Raw genomic sequence first — 21,667 nt, 5'->3', positions numbered from 1 at the left:
GCGGAGAGTGTGGCTGGCGTCTGTGTGGCAAAGTCTGGCATATTTATGCCTTCGATTTAAATGCCTTTAATGACTTTCACTAATGATCCCAGCTGATTGACTTAACAGCGCAGCATTCTTATTTTTGTTACACTACACAAATGTCTGCTCAAGGTAATTGAGAGTTTAAAAATACAAAAGTTTTATTTTTTAATATTTTTATTTTAGCAATGACTGACAATTGACAATTTTCAACAGAGTTTGCGCCACTGTGCTAAAGCAAAGTATGCGAGCAGTAGCATAAGGAATAAAAAGTAATAACTGTTATGTGGAGAAGCGCAATAGCAAAAACTTGGCTCTGCACGCATGCACGAAAAGAGAAGGAGAGGGAGAAGAAAACGTGATAGAAAAACGTGTGCAAAAGTTGTGAATTGTTCAAAGTTTAGCTGGCTGCGCATTTAATGTTGTCAATGAAGTTGTGTTTTTTACTAATTTGTGTATTAATTAAGCTGGTAAATAGCAAAGCTTACTATAATTAAACAAACGCTTAAGCCCATCTTCGAGTTGCAGAGCCATGGAACGGAGCTGGAGGGACAAGCGCATGCGGGCGAGGGTCAACTGCTACCCAGCGTGTGCCGCAAGGATGCCAACGGCAGCATGTTGAGCGTGGAGATACGTTTGCCCTTTATGGACATGGAGCTGCGGCACGAGCGGCGCGTGCACGTGCTCAGTGAGGAGCAGCAGCAGTTGCTCTTGGTGCTGCATGGCAGCGATCTCTTCCAGCTGCAGCTGAGCAGCCAGGACAAGCGACTGGTGCGTCTGGGCGTGCTGGCTGGCCGTGTGGGCCAGCAGGAGGCGCTGGCCGCCGCCGTCATCAGTTGGCGTGAGTATTTGCTGCTTGCCGTGGCGCTGGAGGATAGCATGGAGATCTATCAGCTGCAGCAGCATGCGCTGCTCCATAGCAATCAACTGCAATTTGAGCCCATTCAGCAGCTGACGCTGCCAGGCAAATTGCAGCACCTGCATTTGCTCAAACCCACGCAGCAGCAAGTGCTGCTGCTGCTGGCAGCGCAGTACACACAAACGCAGCACAAGCTCAAGTAAGTGAAGTCCACAACTAAAACTTACAATTTATGCGATTGAATCTGTGTATAGAACTCTGGAGTGGCTGGACTCTTACTTTAATCCCGTGGAGGAGCTCACTGTGCCGGCTATCAAAGCATTCCAAGTGCTGGCACAACAACCCATCTATGTGATCACTGGACGTTCACTGCGTGGACAGTCAAAGGTACAGTCCAAGTACAGTAATCAATTCTATATAAGCATCTCAACATTCGATTATAGCAAGCTCTATATTAATATTTTTCGAATATTATGTGCAAATTACATTATATAGAATGTTTACTGTACATATAATAGACATGCCGCTTAACAAATTCTTTTGCAGCTTGTGCTCAGCATCTATGAGCTAGAGACGCCTACGTTGCGTCTGCAGCGACGTCAGAGCTTAACGCTGCAGTCGAAGCAAATTCATTCGGCGCATTTTCGTGGACGCAACTGGCTGCTCGCTTGTGGCAGCAACTCATCCTCCTCTCCCAGCAATTGCATTCTCTTTCGCATGGTCGAGGGCAACTTTGTCGTCTATCGCAAGCATGTGCTGCGCCAGCTGCAGTTCGCCCATCTACTCGCCACCAATCGGGGTCAACTGTTGATTGGGGCACGTCAGAATGGCGAGGTGTTGGTCTTCAACAGCCATCGCCTGGACTGCTACAGTGGCTTCGGTGTTGGCACAGTTGCGCCCAGTGGTCTCTTCAGCATGCGCAACCCGCTCAATGAAACCTTCGTGGTGCTGAGCTATGTGAGCAGTGAGGGCGACATGATGTTGCGCATGGTTCAGCTGGCTGGCGTGCTGGACACAAACACGTTGAGCGCCAGCTCGGAGCGCAATGATGGTAAAATATTTTTTAATAATATACAAATAGTAACTGAATAATTTTGTAACAGATTTGAGCAGCGTGCAGTTGCATCGTCATGAGTTCGAGGAGCAGATCAATGCGCTGCGCAGTCTGTTGCTGCAACACAAGAAACTAATTGCAGAGGTGCGTCCCTTGCTGCAGTTTGACATGGAGCAGCCGCTGCATATGCGTGTAGGCGGACGCATTGACCATGTGCATGTGCAGAGTCATCACTTGCAGAGTCCCACACAGCTGCAGCAACGTGTGGCACAGCTGCGGGAACAGCTGCTGCCTCGAACGCGCACCAGACGAGCCTTTGGCGCTGGCAATGCGCAGGATACGCTCAAGGTGAAGCGGCTGCATGTGCAGAATCTCGTCTATGCGGAGCCGTTGCTGCCAGGTCACTCCTTGGACAGCAGCCAGACACCTGCCATACTAAGCGTTAAGCTGCCGCTGCTGACGAAGACGCTGCAGACGCCGGAGCTGTTAACGCCAGAGAACTACAAAGGCGCCAGCGGATCCTCAACAGCAGCACCACCACCGCCACTGCAGTCGGAGCACAACTTGGTGGTGCATAATTTGCACGTGGAGCGCATTAACAATATTTCCTGGTTTGATTTCTATGACTCACTCTATCTACGCTCACGTGACCACGACTATCGCATTGAAGGACGCCTCATAGTGCAGTCGAAGGCGCGTGTGGTGAACCTGGAGACGCAGCTGCTCAATGGCTTGGTGGTGCGGCAGCTATTCAATTTGCGGCAGCCACAAGTGGTCCAGTCCAATCTATACATGTCCGCATTCTATGCCACCGAAGTCCAAGCGAAACTCGTCAATGGCCTGGATTTTGCTAAGGACATTGTTTATCGCGGCGACAACGATACCTTAATTGAAAGTAAGTTTACATTTTATTTTATATTAAAACCATTTTATTTCATTATTTATTTTGATTACATTTTATTATTTTAATTTTATTATTATCTTATGTATAAAATGTGTCTATATTATTTTTTAATTGTTTTATTTTTTATTTACATTTTGCTATTCATATTTTGTGTGTCAATATAATTTTTTTTTCTTTTCAAGTGAAGATGAAATAAGCTTCAAGTTTCAAGATGAAATAGTTTTAGTTTTCACTTTTTGTTTTGCATATACAAATAGATTTCTTTTGTTTTAGTTTTTTTTTTATTCATAATTGTTTTATACCTTTTTTTTCTCATATTTTGCTTTTATTATTTTGAGTGTTAATATTGTTTTATACACTTTGTTTAATATTATTCTTTTTCCTACTACTAATTTGAATTTAATTTAAATATATTAAAATATATATTAATACGTTGGTTGCTGCCAATTTGAACTGTGCGCTTTTATTATTATATATTTTATATTATTCATACATATATATTTTTATTTGATTTACTTGCAGCACCAGTGAGCATCAAACAGTTGAGCGTATCAGGCGATTTGCTTGTGGCAAATGAAACGAAATGGGCGCGTCAACTGACAGTGGAGCCAAGTGAGCGCCACAATATGTTGCAGCAATATTACACTGGCACAGTAACGATCACTGGCTCGCTAACGGTTAACAATTTGAGGCGCGATACGCAAGAGACGCTGCTGCAGCTGCTAAGCGGCATCAACTTGAATAAAACCGAACTTGCAACAAAGTATTTGCTGCGAGAGGCGCCACAGGTGAGTTGAACAGAATAAAAGAAAATTAATTTTTTAAAAACTCTCGAGATTGCTTGCAGAACTTAAGCCAGCTGAGCTTTGGCAACGCCAGAGTCAGCATGCCGCAACTCAAAAGTGAGCATATTAACCAGCATGCCACTTTGCAACACTTGCTAAGCGGCGGCAATGCAACAAGTGCAACTGCCACATCGGAGAAAGCTTTGCATATAATATTTATGAATGCCAGCATTGAGGGAAATGTGTATTGCAGCAATTATAGCTCGAAGCTGGCACAGCTGGCAGGGGACGCAGTGCGTCAAGGCGAGGTGGCAACTATAAGGTCGCACAAGCGCTTCGAGGCGCCACTGCAGCTGCAGGCGCTTGCCACAGCCCAGCTAAATGGCTGCAACATAAGCGAGCTGCTGTTGAAGTCAGAACAAGACGCGAATTTCACTGGAGGAGACAAAAGCTTTGGCAACATTGTGGTGCAGCAGGGACTGCAGGTGCAACAGCAATTGCAGTTGCAACAGCTGAACGAGCTGCCGCTGGCGCAGCTTGCCACACACGCACAAAGCGTGCAACGTCTGGAACTGCCACAAATGCCGCAACTGCAATCACTGCAAATGCAGCGACTAAACGGACTTCAGTTCGATGTGCTGCTGAGCCAGCAGAACGCGCAGCTGCAGCTGCAACAGAAGCAACTCATAATCGAGGGCAACGTGCGCTTTGAGCAGCCGCTGCAGTTGCAGCAACTCAATCAGCTGCAGTGGACGGCGTATGTGCAACAATTGGTGATGAGCAGAGCGCCGCCCGCTGCCATCAAAGGACGCAAGCGTTTCTTGCAGCCCGTGCAGCTCAGCAGCGATTTACAAACGCGGCACATAAATGGCGTCGATGTGGCAGCGCTGCTGCTGCAGAACACGCTGCTGCGTGGCATGCCACAAAGCATAGGCGGCAACTACAGCTTTCAGCGACTGCAGCTAAGCAATTTGGATGTGCCCAGCATCAATGGCATGCGGGCTGCAGATTTTGTGGACACGCGCCAGTCCGCGTTGCAGTTGCAAGGTGCATGGCACTTGCAGCAGCTGCAGCTAAACGGCAGTCTAAGCTGCGGCCTAAAGCTGCCGCAGCCGCAAACACAACTGGAGCGGCAGCAACGCTGGCGCAAGCTCATAGTGCTAGGTGATGCGCTGCATGCCCCAGCGACGCCAACTGAGCTGCACTATTTGCAGCAACATGCAGTGCGACGTCGCGGCGCTGCGCAAGCCATAAGCGCACATGTGCGACTGCAAGGAGCGCAGCTGGGAGTGCTGCAAAGCGTGCGCAGCTTCAACAAGCGGCTCAATCTAAGCCACATAGCTGCGGATGCGTTGCTGCGTTACGCGCCCGCAGAGCAGCAAGTGTGGACGCCGCTGCAGCTGCAGGCGCCTGTCAGCGCCGTCAGCTTACGCGCTCCAGCGCGCAGTCAGTTTGGCAGCCTCAATGGCATCGATCTGCAGCGTCTGAACGACTCACTGTATCGCTTATCAAGTGGCGCGCCCATTGCCGCCAAGCTGCAGTTCCAGCAGCCGCTGCTTGTGCGCCAGCTGCGGCTGCAGGGCCAACTCAATGGCAAGCCCATTGACGGCATCTTTGAGCCAACACTGGCAGCCAGTGCATGGCCAGCAGTGCGTCTGCACAAGCAGCAGCTGTTTGTGTCGCAGGCGCTGCAATTGGCTGAACTCAATGGCATGCATTTGGATTATTTGTTGCAGCAACGCGTGCCGCTGCGTGGCGCACCGCTGGAGCTTTATGGCCAGCTCAGCTTTGAGCAGCTGCAGCTGGGCGCGCAGACGCTGCTGCGCAGCATTAACAACATTACGCTGCAGCAGGTGCTATACAAGCGTGCCACACAGCTGCAGGCTGTTGCTGGCGCCAAGACCTTCCAGGGCGGCATACGGCTGCGCAGTCCGGCGCATATAATGCGACTCAATGGCAAAGATTTGAGCGAGTCCTATATGCAAAGCATCTTCACCAATCGCAACTACAACATCGACAGCTTGCTGCTGGACGCGGCAGCATTTGAGGCAGGCATGTTGCAAGCACCGCTGCTTGCTGCTACAGCATTGCAGCTGCAGCGCTTGGAGACGCAGCTGCAGCAGCAGCAGCGCAGTCAACGCTTGCTCTATCTGGAGTTTGATGCAACCAGCTATCAGTTGATGCCACACGCTCTGCCACATGCCAACTTGCAGCTTAATCAAACGCTGATGCTGCTGCCGCCGCGCAGCAGCTGCGAGCGTCATGAGCTGCAGGCGCAACTCTCGTATGCCACACAGCGCGTGCATTTGCGCAATGTAAGCTTGCCACAGCAGCGGCAGCGGCTGCAACTGCAGCGCGACTTCATACGCATCAAGGCGCAAAATTATTGCCAGGCTCAGCGCTTCAGAAGTCGCATCAAGTTGAGTTGCCGCGCGGCAACGCATACGCTGGGCTTGCGGCAACATGTGCAGTCGCTGCAACTGCCACAATTTGGCAACTACAGCTTGCTGTTGATTAGCACGCCGCACGAGGTGCGCGTGTTGCATGTAACGCACTCCAACTGCAGCTTGCGTGATTGGCAATCGCTGCGGCCTGCCGCTGGACGCTTGATGCAGTTGCTGCCACTTGACGACGACAACCGCACGACGTTGCTGCTCACGAGCGGCCTGTTGGCGCATCTGCCAGTGGTCACTGTACATCGCTTGAATCCCCAGACGCAACGCTTTGAGCTGCTGCAACATATCGAAGGCGACTACGATTTGGCTGTGTGGCAGCCACAGTTGCAGCCACAGCCACAGCTACTGCTCAGCTGTCTGCAGTGCCAGCATATAACGGTGCTTGCTTTTGATGCTGCCACACAGCAATTCACGCACTTGCAACAGCTGCGACTGCAAGCGCGCATACAACAGCTGCTGCCGTTTGGCGTGCAACAAGTGCCACATCTACTGGTCCTCAGCACGCCCAGCTCGGAGAACTTCTACTTGCTCAACTATGCGCCGCCACAGGGCTGGCAGCAGCTGAGCTTCGGCTTCAAGGCCGAGCTTCAATGGTCCTGGCCCTTAATAGCGCCCGGAGCGCAGCTCAACAATTCCACGGATGTGCTGCTGCTTTGCGGTGAAGAGCACTGCCGACTGGTCAAGGCTCTGCTGGATTGAAAACTCAATTGATCATTGTGTTGCATGAATTTTGTTGTTGATTTGCTTATATAAAATATATTAAATATATCATATTCTTAAGCAATATTTAGTAGCTGTAAGTGTAGCCAGTTATTGGCAAGAAAGCAACTTGCCCTACTCCTAAATGCTGAAAAATTAAGAAATAAATTGTCATGGCAAAAACAATGGCAATATATTTATTAATTAATTAATAAATTAACTTTGTATTGGGTCGAAACTGTCGAAAGGTAAGTATAGCGAACTCATAAGGTCCTTTGAACTTTTGATTAGACACTTGGTAGCTTATCGCTCTTTGAGACCACAACTTGCAGAGCCTATAAATAATACTTAAAAAAATATTTAAAAATTGTTAAAAATAAATAAAATGCTAGTGATCATCAGAATAACCATTATAATCAAAAGCATCAGAAAACTGTTTCTCCCTGTGGTTGCTAACCTCATCTCAATACTCCCTTTGTAGCTTTAGCCTTGTAGGAAATTCCAATGTAGCCACGCTCATGCTGAATGCCACTCCCAGCTAAGCTGAGCAGGTTTTAAATTGCGACAATGCAGTGCATCTCTAGGTCTTCTGGCATCGATAGATAATATGCATTTGTTTCTTACAATCCAGATTTGACGGACAGTTAAAAACATGAGCCGAGATTAAGCGGGACACAGCTGTATTGTGCCGAACGAAATCTTCTATAGACCATCACCACGCCTAATCATGGAAAACATGATGATCTTATGTGATGATGATGACGCTGATCTGGTTCGTCTTTGCTGCCATGGCATCAATCAATAAGTATATATCACATAAGAAAAACGCGCTTTGCTTACATTTTGAACAAAAGCACGCAGAATATAAGAAAAAATAAATAATGTTCTGCTCTCTTGGACTGTTCAAACAAGACTCCCCGATCGAGAGCTTCCGCTGCGCAGTCGCTGCTCTGATCGATTTCTGCTGTTGTGCTCGATTGCACTGTTGTCGTGATCGATCACTGTGGTTGTGCTCGATCACTGATGTTCCAGGGTTGTTGGGTGCCTCGATGGTCTATCACCTGTTTTCTTGGCGCGCTATTTGATTGTGCGCGCGTCGTTGGTTTGGCGCGCTGCTTTCTTTGAATTTCCGCGCGTCGTTGCTTGGCGCTTTTTTTTTTTATGTGGATTCCTGTTTCCATCCTTCCATCCTTGGTTGACAAAATAAAGAGATTCATTTGTTGAACACCACTGGATAGTCAACTTGGCAGCAGCAAAATAGGAGAAAATCAGGCTCCACATCCATAATATTTAGCAGTATACCTTGACATTACAACAAGACAGAAAACATGACTACTTCCAAGTACGCAATGAGAAGTTTGTAAAGCTGTGGGATACATATACCAGGCTCGCAAGAAGTGGTCCCCTTTTGCAAAAAGTCCCAAAAAGAACTGTTGCTCGCAGAAAATATCCCGTTCAAACTGTTGTCGCAAGAGTGCTTCGTGTGTTCTCTCACCGATCAGCATATATGTATTTAGTATATTGTGTGTGTTTGCCAAAGCTGCTGGCGTAAGATTCATTGCTGATGAATAAGGGTCCGTGGTATGGTGTGTGGTAAGCTATTATAGCATCAATTGGTTTAGAATGCGTTGCAGTATTGTGTCCTTTACCGAGTTGAACACCACATTGATGTTGCACGTGTCTATGGCAGTGGTAAAGTGATGATAAATACGACTGGTGCTGCTGCTGCGCCTCACACTCATGAACATTTGCAATATAAAATTTTGGACATCTAGCAGCGAGTGTGGATTGCCACTAAACTGTGGATAGTACCCGCGTATATCAGTCTCCGGATTGCTTACTTTCTGCTCCAGCAAATCGGTTTTTTTCAGAAACAGTATTATTGAAATACCCTTGAATGTATTATTATTCACAATGGTATCAAATATATTCTTGGACTCTTCCAGTCGATTCGTTCTATCATCGCAAGCCCTGATCAAAACTCCTACGACACTAGAAATAGTATGGTTACCGAGGTATCAAAGCATTTGGTCCACTTCTGATGCTGCGTACGCTGACCGCCCACATCGACAAACACAAATGGAATGTTCTGAACTTTAACACTTTAGCATCTGCCACTATGGATATGTGGACTGACCAATACGTGAAGAGAAATTTCCTTGACGTTACATTCAATTTCCAAAACGACTATGATCTGTGCGACATTACTATGGGACTGAAATCAATGGACTTGAAAAATCAACTGGCGACAACATATTGAGGAAAATTAAAAGCTTGTTTGGGCAATTCAACGTAGACAATGTAGACGACGTAAATTTTTTTTACGGATAGAGGATCTAACATAAAGAAGGCATTGAAGAATTAATTGTGGCAGTCATTTGTTTTCAAATGTATTGGAAAAATCGTTTGAAGCGGCAATGGAACTGGATGAAACAACCAACGCATGCAAGAAGCTTGTTAAATAATTTAAAAAGGCTAATCTGCAACACAAGCTCGGTACGTCTTTGAAAAGTGCATGCCCAATTAGATGGAACTTCAACTACACCATGCTGAAATCTATCGTGGATAACTGGGAGGAGGAGGATAACATTGCCACGCTGCGAGGCTTAGTAGAATTGCTGCAAAATTTTTAACGAACTTTCAAGGAGCTACAAACGTGCAGCTCGGCATCTCTGTGCTTAGTACTGCCCTCAATTTACAAAGTACTAGAGTTAACTAGGCCGTGATCATCAGACATGCAATCCCGTTGCATGCCTCAAAGAAAATTTTATTGAAAATGTGGAGTCAATGTGGCTACCAAACTTAAGCGTGTGGCATAAGGCAGCTTTCTTTCTTTACCCGCCCTTTGCACTTATGCTACAAGATGACTATCTGGAAATCAAGGAATTTTGTATTGCAAAAATGGAACATAATGAGAGCGTGTCACCAACAACTTCTGTTCTAGCATATCTACAACACATGACACTAAATGCGAGTCGCCGGCAGAAAAAGTAGAAAGATATACCAGACATAGAGTGGATTTGTGTGCTAATAAAAATCTTACCCGCTCCTATCAAGACTAGCATTGCAGGTCCTCGCAATGCCGGCCAGTAGGGCAGCGGCTGAGCGAATATTTTCATTAGCGGGAAATATTATTACAGAAAAACTAAATAGATTATGCGCAAAATCTGTTGATAGCCTCATATTCTTACATTCTTATTGAAATCATGTAAATAAAATTATGTAAATATAAAAATATTATGTAGAACATTCCTTATGATTAAGGCATTAGGTTAGGTTAGGTTTCCAATGCTCGTTTGTAGATTATACATGCTTATTAAAAAAAAAATAAGAAAATACTAAATATATTGTAAATATGTATAGTGCAATATTGAACAACCTGAGCTGAAGGTCTCAGCTCCCATAGCTCAAACTTCACCACTAGCTCTTAATTTAAATTAACTGTTATATCTCTTTATAAATAAATAAAAAAAAATATTTAATAGTTTTTATATTTCGTTCATATTTCTATGGCGCACAAAAAATTGTACTTTCGACGGATGTCTATTTGACATCCCTCACAAAAATTGTAGGCTGCTCATTAAATAGCCACGTAATAAGCATAGGCTGGCTTCAGCCTCAATTTCAGTTGCGTATACGGATGGCGCGATCGTGATCAGTGCATATGTATGTAGTCTTAGTTTTGTTCTGCCAAGTGCTCGAAAAAAATTAGATTGAATCGCTCAGTGTCTTAACAGCAAGTTGCTGACAGCAACTTCGTTTCGTTCCCGCTCTCGGGTTGCGAGCAGAGCGTCGAACACGAATTGGCCTCTGTCCGACCGCTCGATACGAACAAAACCGTTCGTCGCTCAGTTGCTGAGAGTCAGAGCGAACCAAGCAAAAAGGTCTTTATTTTTGTTGTTGCGTTTGCCTTATGTTGTTGCCTTTAATATTTTGTGACATGAAAGCATTAGGGAGGAAGGGAGAAGACAATAGAACTCTCGCAGACTTGCTGTAAATGCATAGGTATGCAAATGCACAACACACATACATACATGCTCAAAAGACCGTTTGCCGAGTGTTTACGAATGAAACGGTCTCGATCGAACCCATCATATAATAATACAAGGTAGCGAACTGCACTCTTAGGTTACTTAGTTTCTTCTTCCTTTTTGCTGCCTTCTCGCTCTTGCTTGACATATATGTCAATATTTTAACGCTTTAATCAAGAACAAAGTCCCCAACACGTCTATCAGAAATTCTGTCTTTTTTTAAGTATATTTTTCCCAGTTTATGGTTTTTGACGACGACGGACGTAACAGAACGCATAATTGCTAATATCGACTCATTTGTCTTGCTATCAAGAATACACTTTATGGGCTAACACGCCTCCTTCTCTCTTTACATACATTTGCACAACTTCATAATACCCTTTTCCATTTTTTACAAAAAAGTCAAAGTGTATAAAAAAGCAACTGTAAAAAACATGAAAATAAAAAATGTATGTACTATAACGGATATTTTGCAATAAAACTTTAAGTGTGTTAACAAAAAAAATAAGCGTAGCTGTTTGCTTGATTTATTTACTTCCTACTAGATGTACACAAATTGCATTAGCTAAGCTGATACGGAACCAATGGAAGTGAAGCTTACGTCATCGGAACAGCTATCGAGACCACAAGCAGAGCCTTGGGCTCGGTTGGAAAACAGTCTGCGCTGGCTAGAGAATCAGATCAGTTGACAAACATGCAAGCTCTAAAATTGGTGGTCTGCCTGGTGGTCATGTGGGCCTCCGTTGTATTTGGTGGTGAGTATGCTGCGAGTAGACAAAAAGATTTAAGTCTCCAACTCCATTCAAACTTGCAGCTGGTTGTGAATTTGAGGGTAAACAGCTGAAGGTGGGTGAATGGATGCAGCCCAAGGATAAATGTCTAAAGCTTGAGTGCAAAGCCGATGGAGTAGCTGCTATGGGAGGGTAAGCTTTACATATACCATATATACATGCAATATATATACATATAACGTTGAAATTATAGCTGCCCAGCGCCCGTCGTAATACTTCCTACCCAAAAATGCACCCGCATCGAGGAAGACGGTACTAAACCCTGGGGTTCTTGCTGTGAGCAAGTTATTTGCGAAGCGTAATTAAAAAGATTTCTTGTATTATTTTAAAAAAATTAAAAAAAAAAAGGTGTATCAATTTTATTACGACAATGGTTTGGTATACAGGCTTTAACTATAACTATATGTGTATACATAGATTGCATGCTACAGTGAACACACGTTACAAAGAACACATTGGATTTCGAATCATTTTTTTTCTTGTCAGCTTAACTTTGTGTGAAATGCGAATTGTAAGGCTTGCTCTAATCCAATTTAAATTGTATAAAGTTAGTCTAACATATATAGAGCTATATATATATCTGAGTGCATAGCCGATCGCTTGTATATATATGTAGTTGCCATTTGTATACTTTTCTAAAATAGCTGTTTAGACATTTAACATCCCTCAACTGTTCAGCAGTGAACTGCATTTGTTCTATATATTATTACAATTGTTGTATACATATATATTATAGCATATAGTATTGGTATACAAAGTGAGCGGTTTTTTCTTTTTGTTTTTTGTTAGCTGCAACACATACACACATACAAATACACATACACATATTTAAATAGCTATTGCTTAGTCTAGACTTAGATCTACAGATATATGTGTATATAAATATATATCTATTAAGATAAACATCTATAAAAGATGACGAATTTCGAGTTACATTCGTTTATATATATATATTTTTTTTTTTGTATACTTGTGTGTGTTATATATAAACTTGTATAACCTGAGCTAGTCTAAACAATTTTCATCTCTTTTCACTATGGTCCGGCGGCAATCGATGCCAGCTTAGCTTAAAAAAAATGTATATATAGTTATAAAGCTACACATATAAACTCATAAAGGCAACAAAAGAATTTTACTATTGAAAACTTACACATAGATAAGTGATTTATTAATTTAATTTAATCGTAGTTTTTTGCATTAAGCAACAAATTAGTTTATGCCTAGTTGCCTAGTTACTTTGGCTAAGAGGGCAGCCTATATATAAACCAATTGCATTTTAAGTGTTGCAAATAACTGAAAACTTAAATGTTGGGCAAAAAAAATAAAAGAAAACTAAAGGTATACAAAATTATAATAATTAAAAAAATGCGACTTGCAATGAGTTGAGTTCATGTTGTTTTTTTCTTTTGTTTTTCAGTTGTCAGTGCCCTCAATGGTCAAGTATTTGATAGTATTTGCTGCTAATAGTAGATTTAAGTTAGTCTGGCGAGTTGAGTTGCTGCGACTGTGTTGACTGGCCGCTTGCCTCCTCCACTCATTGACGTGCCGCCCGCTCCGTTTCCATGAGGCACTCACGCACTAGAATGCGAGCATGAACAATGCCGCGCTTCAAACGCTCCGTGGAGCTGCGCGAGCCCGTATATGTTGGACGTATGTCGCGGCCCATTTCCTCAATGACAGCCAACAGCTGGGCGTACTTGCTAAGGCCATTGCCTGGCTGCTGGCTGCCCACCGTCGGCAGATTGGCGGTGGATGTTAGTGGTGTGGTTATATTCGCCGATTGTTGTGTGGTTACCAGCGGTGATGTTGATGGTGGCGGGTATTTAAGCTGCGACTGTGTGAGATTCAAGCCAAGATTGTTGACGTTGATGTTGCTGCTGTTGCTATTAAGATTTGCATTGCTGTTGCTGTTGCGTCCATTTGAAACGGCAGCAATGTTGGCTAGTGAAATGGCTGCTGCGGCTGCAGCAGCTGCTGCCGCTGCTGCTGATGTGGACGAGGAGGATGTGCTCGATGGTGTGGCAGTGGTATTTGATTGTTGCTGAAGCAGCGCCAGCTGGGCTTGGAGAAATTGTGGCGAGTATTGTAAGGCTGCTACTGCAGCTGCGGCGGCAGCTGAAGCTGCTGCACGATCGCGTTTGCTGCTGCTGCTGTTGTTGCCACTGTTATTGGTCGAATAATCGCTGGCAACCATTTGGCTGCTATTGTTGCTGCTGCTGTTGTTATTGTTGCCGCTACTGCTGTTGCCACCGCGCGAATGATGTATGGCGGATATTTGTATTTGTGGCTGCTGTTCACGCTGTTCGCGCTGCTGCTGATAGTTGTAGAAGTTTTGTACTTGGGAGCGTGGTATTGGTGTCACTGTGACGTCACTAAGCTTAGATTCGACAGCTTGTATGTCCATAATGTCCATTCTGTTGCACCTGCTGCTGCTGTTTTTGTTAACAAACATACATGTGTATATTAAACATGTGCCGCGATGTCAAGTGCAGCCTTTACTTACCAAAATCTATATTTTCCAAATTACCAAACAATTTGTTGTGTTGTTTTTACGTTTTTTCGCTGCTTTCTTCTTTTTACTATAGCCACCTTCTGGATGACAGTGAGTGCCGCACGAATATACATATGCAACTAAAACTGTAATTGTGGTGGCCGCACGACGAATTTAGTGAATATTCTAATTGAGTACGTAATTGACACGGACGATTTATATTTCAATTTTTATTTAAAAATAAACTAAAATTAACTTACTTCATGCTTAAAATCATATTTATTAAATATTATTTTAACTAGCACTTGTAACTTATCGCATGCCCCACAATTATTGCATGCCTTACAACACTTGCACTTTACCGGCTTGCCGCTAAATATTGACAAAATACCAAAACACAAAAAGCAGCTGTTTATTAATACGCGTTGCTTGCACAATGCATACAAATTGTTTAGAATATATTTGAAAATAACAGCTGCCATCACTTTCTAAGTAAATTCGAATCAAAAACAAACAGTTTGCAAAATAATTCAATTTTTAACGGCAAATCGCTGAACGCTGCTGAACGCTTAACAAGTGCTGTAAAACGCCATTATGCTGACAACAAAAAATACAATGGCGAAGTGAGCTGAACTAAAATTCTTGTTGTTGACATCTGGTCGTCGATGTTGCTGTGTAAAATACTTTATACCGAGAATACGCATTTGTGATAACTAGTTGTGATTACTTACAAAAAAAAAAAAAAAACAAAAAAGGGAAACAGTTTTTTTTCGAAATATTTTATGGATTGTGCTATCAAATAGTAACAAGCTAAGGTGAGTGAGCGTGAATTACAAAAGCCTATTGAGCAGACAGATGCACACACATGCATATGTATGTATGTGCATACAACAGATGTACGTACAATATGCATGTAAAATGTTGTGTTGGCTGCAGTTTTGCGAAATTTCATTTACATTGCCGCGTTTGTTTGTGTATGTGTGCGTGAGAGAGCCGCAGGCCGCCAATGCATGACGTAAAGCTGCTGTGCTGACCGCTGCAAACACTTAAACATATGTATGTGTGTTTGTGTGCCTGAGTGTGTCATTAACAATGTAAAACGCGCTGGCATTGATTAGCTTGCTGTTTTTCCTTTTATTTTATTTTTTTGGCACTTGCACACACTCACACAAACAATACACAGCTAGAAGCCCGAGTGTATCAGCATGCCTGTGTGTGAGAACAGTGCTGCATAGCGTCGCAAAACATAAGAACACAAGACAACAACAATAAGAAAAAAACGGCGCAAAAATCGAAATTGGCGGCTTAGCATAAACATAAAGTTTTAGTGACAGTTGGGCATTTGAATTTTAACACACACACAAACATTTGAATTATAAGCAAAAGCGACGCCACGACCTCGACATAGAAGAAGAAGCAGCTGAGGCAGCAGCGCTCCAAAAGCAGCAAGCAACAACAACAACAACAACTAAGTCAGTTTTAGTGAGCGCAGCCATTTTAACGCATAGTGCTATCTCGCTTGCGCCAACGCTGATTTGTTATTTTTTTTTTTTATTGTTAAGTTTGTTATTTTTGTTGTTGGGAAACCAACTAGAGTTGTATGGTAGCTGTGCAGCTGTGTGTGAGTAAGCGCAAATGATTTGCACTGAGCGTTGATATTGTGTAGCTTTTGCATTAAAGAAATAATCTAAAGTTAAAGGCAGTTTTAATTAATAAATGCTTATTTGCAGACAGCAACAGAGAACAAGCGGCAACAACCAAACAACAATAACAACAAAATCAACGGAACTGAAACCAAGCGGCACGCACACACACACTCAAAAAAGAAACACACACATATATACACATTGCAAAGTTGAGGCCCAAATATGGATTTGATTAGCATTGGACAAAGCGTTAAAATCAAACGCACAGATGGACGCGTGCATGGAGCTGTGGTATCCAAAGTGAATCCCACAGCGCGCTGCATTACCGTAGAATGGTACGAACGTGGCGAGACCAAAGGCAAGGAGGTTGAACTGGATGCCATATTGTCACTAAATCCAGAGCTGGCCAGCTCTGAGGGTGCGGACAGTGCACAGCATACAGCTCCGGAGCCCAAAAAGCAAGCCACAGCGCCCAACAATCTATCGCGCAATCCCACACAGTCCACAATCGGAGGCGGCGGTGGTCAAACAACACGCCTCACCTTAACCAGCAATATGCTAAACAAAATCAACGAGACAGCCGTCGGCACCCAGCATGGCAATGCAACAGGAACAGCAACAGGCCTGATGCGTCCACGCTATGTCCAAAGCTCGTCCACCAGTGCTGCACCGATTCCACAAACGCGCACCATATCCACGCTGCCCACAAGCAACAGCAGCAATGCGGTGCATCATCTCAACAGTGATCGCAACACAGTTACAGGCATTGCCACGGCAAACAATTCGACAGCCACAACCACAGCAAGCACTGCCGCTGGCGCGGCTGCTGCCTCGGCGAGCTCAGTAACGGGACAGCGGCGTTCGCATGCCTTAAAGGAAGTGGAACGCCTCAAGGAGAATCGTGAAAAGCGTCGTGCACGTCAAGCTGAAATTAAGGAGGAAAAGGTTGCGCTTATGAATCAAGATCCCGGCAATCCCAATTGGGAAACGGCGCAAATGATACGCGAATATCAGAGCACACTCGAGTTTTTCCCGCTGCTCGATGGCCAAGTCATCGACGATCATCAGATTACAGTTTGTGTGCGCAAGCGTCCGCTTAGCCGCAAGGAAGTAGGACGCAAGGAGATCGATGTCATATCGGTGCCCCGCAAGGATGTCCTCATGGTGCATGAGCCGCGCAACAAAGTTGATTTAACCAAATTCTTAGAAAATCACAAATTTCGCTTCGATTACGCGTTCAACGATACTTGCGACAATGCTATGGTATACAGGTGAGTTGACAACAGTTATTAACACATATTTATTTGTTTATTAAACATTTACTTTTCACTTTAGTATTGTGCCAAAGATTTCAACGTTGAGTAGTAGAGCTTGTAGTCTAAAAGTTCAAAACTAATTTCCTATAAATCTCTCAATGAGTAAATATTTTTAATCTTAGAGTAGAACTCATCGGAAATCTCATTTTTTTGGGAAACATAAATATTGTTTGAAAGTTTTATATGTCAGCTTTAGAAATGTTTTAAGAAATATTTGTATTCGTCTTAAATTTCAAGACTAGGAATTTGCTTAAATTGAAATCATCTGCTTGAAATAAGCTTTATATGCTTAACTTGCTCAACAGCTGTGAGTGTTGCTAAACAACAAAATTTAAACTTGTTGTTTTTGTTGCGTTGGCGACCAAGTCAAGCTCCAACAACAACAACAGCAGCAGCAGCAGCAACACTTCGAGTTAAATGACTCATGCGCAAACTCAAAGTGGTCGCTCCCGAAATAGCCAAGCTATGTTTTATATATATTATATTATCTTTCATTATTTTTTTGCCTCTTGTATGACTAAAGACTTGCCAAGTTGCTCATGCTCTCTCGCTCTTCTTCTTACTCAGTTAACTTAACTTTCTTGCAATTTTTAATAAGTGTGTATGGCCGCCTCAATGAATTTGCTGTTTTGTTGCTGACACACACTTTGCTATACTCTATAAATATTTAAATATTTCAAATTACTTGCATTAGCTGCACTCTATTGCTTAATAAAATGCTCTCAGCTTTTTTTTTTTTTATAGAGTATACAACTGTCTTGCTGCCTATTCATTTCCTTTTTGATTCGCAAAAGTAACCGTTGGCTGCTTTCGTAACGTCTTTTGAGCTACATTTTTGCCAAGTCGACGTCATCCCTCACTGAGTTTGTCATTTTTATAAGGAAATTCATTGCCTTTTGTTTATTCAATGACGGCGTGCTGGCTACAAGTGAATTTGATATCATTATGCCATAAACTATATCATTAACGTACTTTCGACGATGACGCTGCATTGCTTAGCGCTCACTCTCTCCCTCTCTCTCTCTCTCTCTCTCTTGCCATTGGCTTTGGGCTTATTTCCGCGCATGAGTCAATGGCATTCGAAAATAACTGCGCCACGTACTTGGCCAAGACGTAGTTAAGACATCGCTAATCGCACTCTCATTAACATTGATAACAGCTCTGAGCCTTTGTTTATGTGTGAGTGAAACACAAATGCGCTTTAGATTTCAATCAATTTATTTGTAAACAATAGACAGTTGCAAATACTTAATATAAAAATGTATTGTAATCAAATAAAAATTATGCGTAATGCAATTTGGCTATAAAGCAAATTATTAATTAAAATGGCTAAAAAAAATTCAAGTAGATTTGTCATTAAATTAATAAGCTAAACAGTTCTAAAGCGTACAATTAAAAACAATTAGAAAGAATGATAATTATTAATAGTTGCTAACAAATTATAACTAGACAGCTATAAAATGAGATTTTTAATGTCATTTTGTGTTTATTAGACTAAACATGAGTTGCAAAAAGTGTTTTATTATACAAAAAAATGACTTAATTTTATTCATATTTTTTTTAATGAAATTGATATTAAGCTAGGAATTCTATTCTAGGCATAAGACTATTTAGCAATTATTCTATATTTAGTGTATTCATTTTTTAATAGTTAAATAATTTGAATAGTCGACGATAAGCATTAATCTAAATATTTAAAATTGATAGTGCTTTAAAAAGTAAAAGAAGAATAAATATATTTTCTCTCTCTCTCTCTCTCTGTCTCTGTATTTTAATTGCATTTTTAATATGTCATTGGTAGTTTGCCCCCATATAATTCTTTATATTAAACCATAAATGATTAATTTATGTTTTTATATTTGGCACAGATATACAGCAAAGCCTTTGGTTAAGACCATCTTCGAAGGTGGCATGGCGACTTGCTTTGCTTATGGCCAGACTGGATCTGGAAAAACACATACCATGGGCGGCGAGTTCAATGGCAAGGTGCAGGATTGTAAAAATGGCATCTACGCAATGGCAGCCAAGGATGTGTTCATGACATTGAGCGGTCCACGCTATCGCTCGCTCAATCTTGTCGTCTCGGCCAGCTTCTTTGAGATTTATAGCGGCAAGGTAAGTGCCCAATTAGTCAATTAATATATATATGAAATTAATAATCGTGTTAATTGTGTTTTAGGTCTTTGATTTGCTAGCGGATAAACAGAAGCTGCGCGTGCTGGAGGACGGCAAGCAACAGGTGCAAGTGGTTGGCCTCACCGAGAAGGTGGTGGACGGCGTCGAGGAGGTGCTCAAGCTTATACAGCACGGCAATGCGGCGCGCACATCGGGCCAGACTTCGGCCAATGCCAATTCGTCGCGCTCCCATGCTGTATTTCAAATTGTGCTGCGTCCCGCGGGCAGCAGCAAGATTCACGGCAAATTCTCGTTCATCGATTTGGCGGGCAATGAGCGTGGCGTCGACACCTCATCGGCGGACAGGCAGACGCGCATGGAGGGCGCCGAGATAAACAAATCGCTGCTGGCACTCAAGGAGTGCATTCGAGCATTGGGCAAACAGTCGGCACATTTGCCGTTCCGCGTGTCCAAACTGACGCAAGTGTTGCGCGATTCGTTTATTGGCGAGAAGAGCAAAACATGCATGATAGCCATGATATCGCCGGGTCTGAGCAGTTGTGAGCATACGCTGAATACACTGCGCTATGCCGATCGTGTCAAGGAGCTGGTGGTCAAAGAGGTGCCCGAAGCTGGTCTAGGCGACAGCGATCTCATTGAGATTATGGACGACGAGGAGGAGGAGGATGATCAGCAACTGGATGAGCTGGGCGGCATGCCGCAACATTCTGGACATCACCATGCCCACCATCAGCATCACCATGCCTCACTGCAGCAGCGCACTCACAATAACAACAATAATAACAGCAAGAACGGCAATGGAGCCAACATGGATCTGGCCATGCTGAGTTCGCTGAGCGTAAGTGTTTAAACAATTTATTATTAATTTCTAATCCTAAGACCCCTAAGTACAATTCATAGTCGAAATGAAAGAAGCAAAGTAAAGTAGCAAATTTTCTAACTTTGAAAGCTCGCATTTTTGTAATTTACGTAATCTATATAGATTTAAAGATATTTGCTCAGTTCATTTTTATATTTCTAATCATATTTTTGTGTATTTTTTTTTTTTTTATTAAGTTATATTATAAGTTAGCATATTAACACTAGAACTAGAACTAGAACTTGTTAGCATCGATATTATCATTATCGGCTCAACAGATTTTGACAACTCCAAGTGTCAGTAAAAAAAAAAATGCAAGTAGGCTCTCTCATCTGAAATTTGTTCCTTGTCATTGTCACTACCAGTTTTCTCTCACTTGACAAAATTCTATTCCGGTGCACGTTACGGTTTTAATATTTTCGTCGTGTCTCAATTTTATTCAAAAAAGCACAAAACTTTGAATTCCAATTATGACTTCCAAGAATGATAACATTATTGCCAAAGCTGAAGAGCAAGCCAATTTGGAACGGGAAGCGAATATGTTCATCATCAATTTGCTTTTGCCATACGCAAGGAGCAATCGTCTCTACACTCCAAGCAAGTCGATGCCGCAGGCTAAACGTGCAACCAAAATTCCTGGACCCATTTCAATGTACAAAATTGAAGTGCCGCCCGCAGCGGAGGCTGCTGCTCTCCGTGAGATAGACTCGAAAACGGGACTGCCCAAGATGCCGGCGCTTAGGCGTTCCAAGACTGTGACTGTGTTCAAGGGCGTCAGAAATTTCGACATGGCGGCTTACATCAAGTACAAGAACAGCAAGAACAACAAGGACAAGCGCTTGCAACAATCTGCAGACAATTTGCACAAAAAATCTGATGCTTAATTTATAAACAACAAACAAAATGCAGCGCCTTCTTTTCTTTTTTTTTTTTTTATTGCAAATTTTACGTAGGGAATATATAAATCAATTTCAAATGTACAACAATCGTCACATTTGCAATAAATTTGTTAACTTATAAATTGTGTGCTTTGGTCTTTTGCAGGAACACGAAATGTCGGACGAGTTGATTGTGCAACATCAGGCCATTGATGACTTGCAGCAAACGGAGGAGATGGTCGTCGAATATCATCGCAGTGTGAATGCAACGTTGGAGAATTTCCTAGCTGAATCGAAGGCATTATATGATTTAACCAATTTTGTTGATTATGATCAGGATGCGTATTGCAAACGTGGCGAGACCATGTTCTCAACATTATTAGAAATTGCCATACAATGTCGTGATATGATGGCCGAATATCGTACCAAATTGGCCAAAGAGGAGATGTTGTCTTGCAATTTTAAGCCGCAAAATAACAAACGTTAGAAATTCCCAGCAAACACACACCACACACACACACGCAACAATAAGTAATAACAAATATGTCAGCTCGATTTAAAGCAAAAACTAAAACTAAATCGATTTTCACACTAAACTTATTCTATATTTTTTTTTTTATAAGCTAATGCAGCTTAGTTACAACACATATATCATCATATCTACAGTCTGACATATTTGTTTATTTTTTTTATACACACACACACACACGGAGATGTTTCGATTTTTAATTTGTTTTATAA

The 21,667-nt window shown here is 42.7% G+C and overlaps 5 protein-coding genes across 5 annotated transcripts; 3 read left to right on the top strand and 2 right to left on the bottom strand.

Moving 5' to 3' along the window:
• The first annotated feature begins 413 nt into the window (after positions 1 to 413).
• LOC108605055 lies at positions 414 to 6,798 on the top strand. Its single transcript, XM_017994622.1, has 7 exons — positions 414 to 491; positions 550 to 1,079; positions 1,135 to 1,267; positions 1,427 to 1,931; positions 1,984 to 2,829; positions 3,361 to 3,626; positions 3,686 to 6,798. Exons 1-7 carry the CDS (start codon positions 441 to 443, stop codon positions 6,776 to 6,778), a joined length of 5,424 nt encoding a protein of 1,807 aa, XP_017850111.1. The 5' UTR covers positions 414 to 440; the 3' UTR covers positions 6,779 to 6,798.
• Positions 6,799 to 8,379: 1,581 nt separating this feature from the next.
• Positions 8,380 to 11,415, bottom strand: LOC108605054 (guanine nucleotide-binding protein subunit alpha homolog). The gene is made up of 2 exons (XM_033294416.1): positions 11,411 to 11,415; positions 8,380 to 8,770 (listed from the first exon to the last, which is right to left on the bottom strand). Exons 1-2 carry the CDS (start codon positions 11,413 to 11,415, stop codon positions 8,380 to 8,382), a joined length of 396 nt encoding a protein of 131 aa, XP_033150307.1.
• Positions 11,416 to 11,473: 58 nt separating this feature from the next.
• On the top strand, positions 11,474 to 11,937 carry LOC108606126. The gene is made up of 3 exons (XM_017995981.1): positions 11,474 to 11,564; positions 11,624 to 11,732; positions 11,794 to 11,937. The coding sequence occupies exons 1-3, from the start codon at positions 11,504 to 11,506 to the stop codon at positions 11,900 to 11,902; spliced, it is 279 nt and encodes a 92-aa protein (XP_017851470.1). The 5' UTR covers positions 11,474 to 11,503; the 3' UTR covers positions 11,903 to 11,937.
• A 1,073-nt stretch (positions 11,938 to 13,010) lies between these two features.
• On the bottom strand, positions 13,011 to 14,235 carry LOC108605853 (sericin-2). Its single transcript, XM_017995663.1, has 2 exons — positions 14,104 to 14,235; positions 13,011 to 14,032 (listed from the first exon to the last, which is right to left on the bottom strand). Exon 2 carries the CDS (start codon positions 14,011 to 14,013, stop codon positions 13,135 to 13,137), a length of 879 nt encoding a protein of 292 aa, XP_017851152.1. The 5' UTR covers positions 14,014 to 14,032; positions 14,104 to 14,235; the 3' UTR covers positions 13,011 to 13,134.
• A 462-nt stretch (positions 14,236 to 14,697) lies between these two features.
• LOC108606953 (kinesin-like protein Klp10A) lies at positions 14,698 to 21,446 on the top strand. Its single transcript, XM_017997509.1, has 5 exons — positions 14,698 to 14,906; positions 15,822 to 17,008; positions 18,922 to 19,168; positions 19,233 to 20,027; positions 21,093 to 21,446. The coding sequence occupies exons 2-5, from the start codon at positions 15,960 to 15,962 to the stop codon at positions 21,411 to 21,413; spliced, it is 2,412 nt and encodes an 803-aa protein (XP_017852998.1). The 5' UTR covers positions 14,698 to 14,906; positions 15,822 to 15,959; the 3' UTR covers positions 21,414 to 21,446.
• Positions 21,447 to 21,667: the final 221 nt, after the last annotated feature.

Source organism: Drosophila busckii, chromosome X, assembly GCF_011750605.1.
Source record: "Drosophila busckii strain San Diego stock center, stock number 13000-0081.31 chromosome X, ASM1175060v1, whole genome shotgun sequence".
In the NCBI taxonomy this organism is placed as follows: domain Eukaryota; kingdom Metazoa; phylum Arthropoda; class Insecta; order Diptera; family Drosophilidae; genus Drosophila; species Drosophila busckii.
The sequence above is the reverse complement of the archived record's forward strand: the minus strand, read 5'-3'. Positions and strand labels throughout refer to the sequence as shown.

Bases quoted from the DNA above. Each gene is read 5' to 3' on its own strand.
- LOC108605055 (XM_017994622.1), top strand. From the start codon at position 441: ATGTTGTCAATGAAGTTGTGTTTTTTACTAATTTGTGTATTAATTAAG. The intron at 2,830-3,360 runs GTAAGTTTACAT...ATTTACTTGCAG, and splicing joins CAACGATACCTTAATTGAAA to CACCAGTGAGCATCAAACAG. The intron at 3,627-3,685 runs GTGAGTTGAACA...GATTGCTTGCAG, and splicing joins TGCTGCGAGAGGCGCCACAG to AACTTAAGCCAGCTGAGCTT.
- LOC108606126 (XM_017995981.1), top strand. From the start codon at position 11,504: ATGCAAGCTCTAAAATTGGTGGTCTGCCTGGTGGTCATGTGGGCCTCC. The intron at 11,565-11,623 runs GTGAGTATGCTG...TCAAACTTGCAG, and splicing joins GGCCTCCGTTGTATTTGGTG to CTGGTTGTGAATTTGAGGGT. The intron at 11,733-11,793 runs GTAAGCTTTACA...TTGAAATTATAG, and splicing joins GGAGTAGCTGCTATGGGAGG to CTGCCCAGCGCCCGTCGTAA.
- LOC108605853 (XM_017995663.1), bottom strand. From the start codon at position 14,013: ATGGACATTATGGACATACAAGCTGTCGAATCTAAGCTTAGTGACGTC.
- LOC108606953 (XM_017997509.1), top strand. From the start codon at position 15,960: ATGGATTTGATTAGCATTGGACAAAGCGTTAAAATCAAACGCACAGAT. The intron at 17,009-18,921 runs GTGAGTTGACAA...TATTTGGCACAG, and splicing joins GACAATGCTATGGTATACAG to ATATACAGCAAAGCCTTTGG. The intron at 20,028-21,092 runs GTAAGTGTTTAA...GGTCTTTTGCAG, and splicing joins CCATGCTGAGTTCGCTGAGC to GAACACGAAATGTCGGACGA.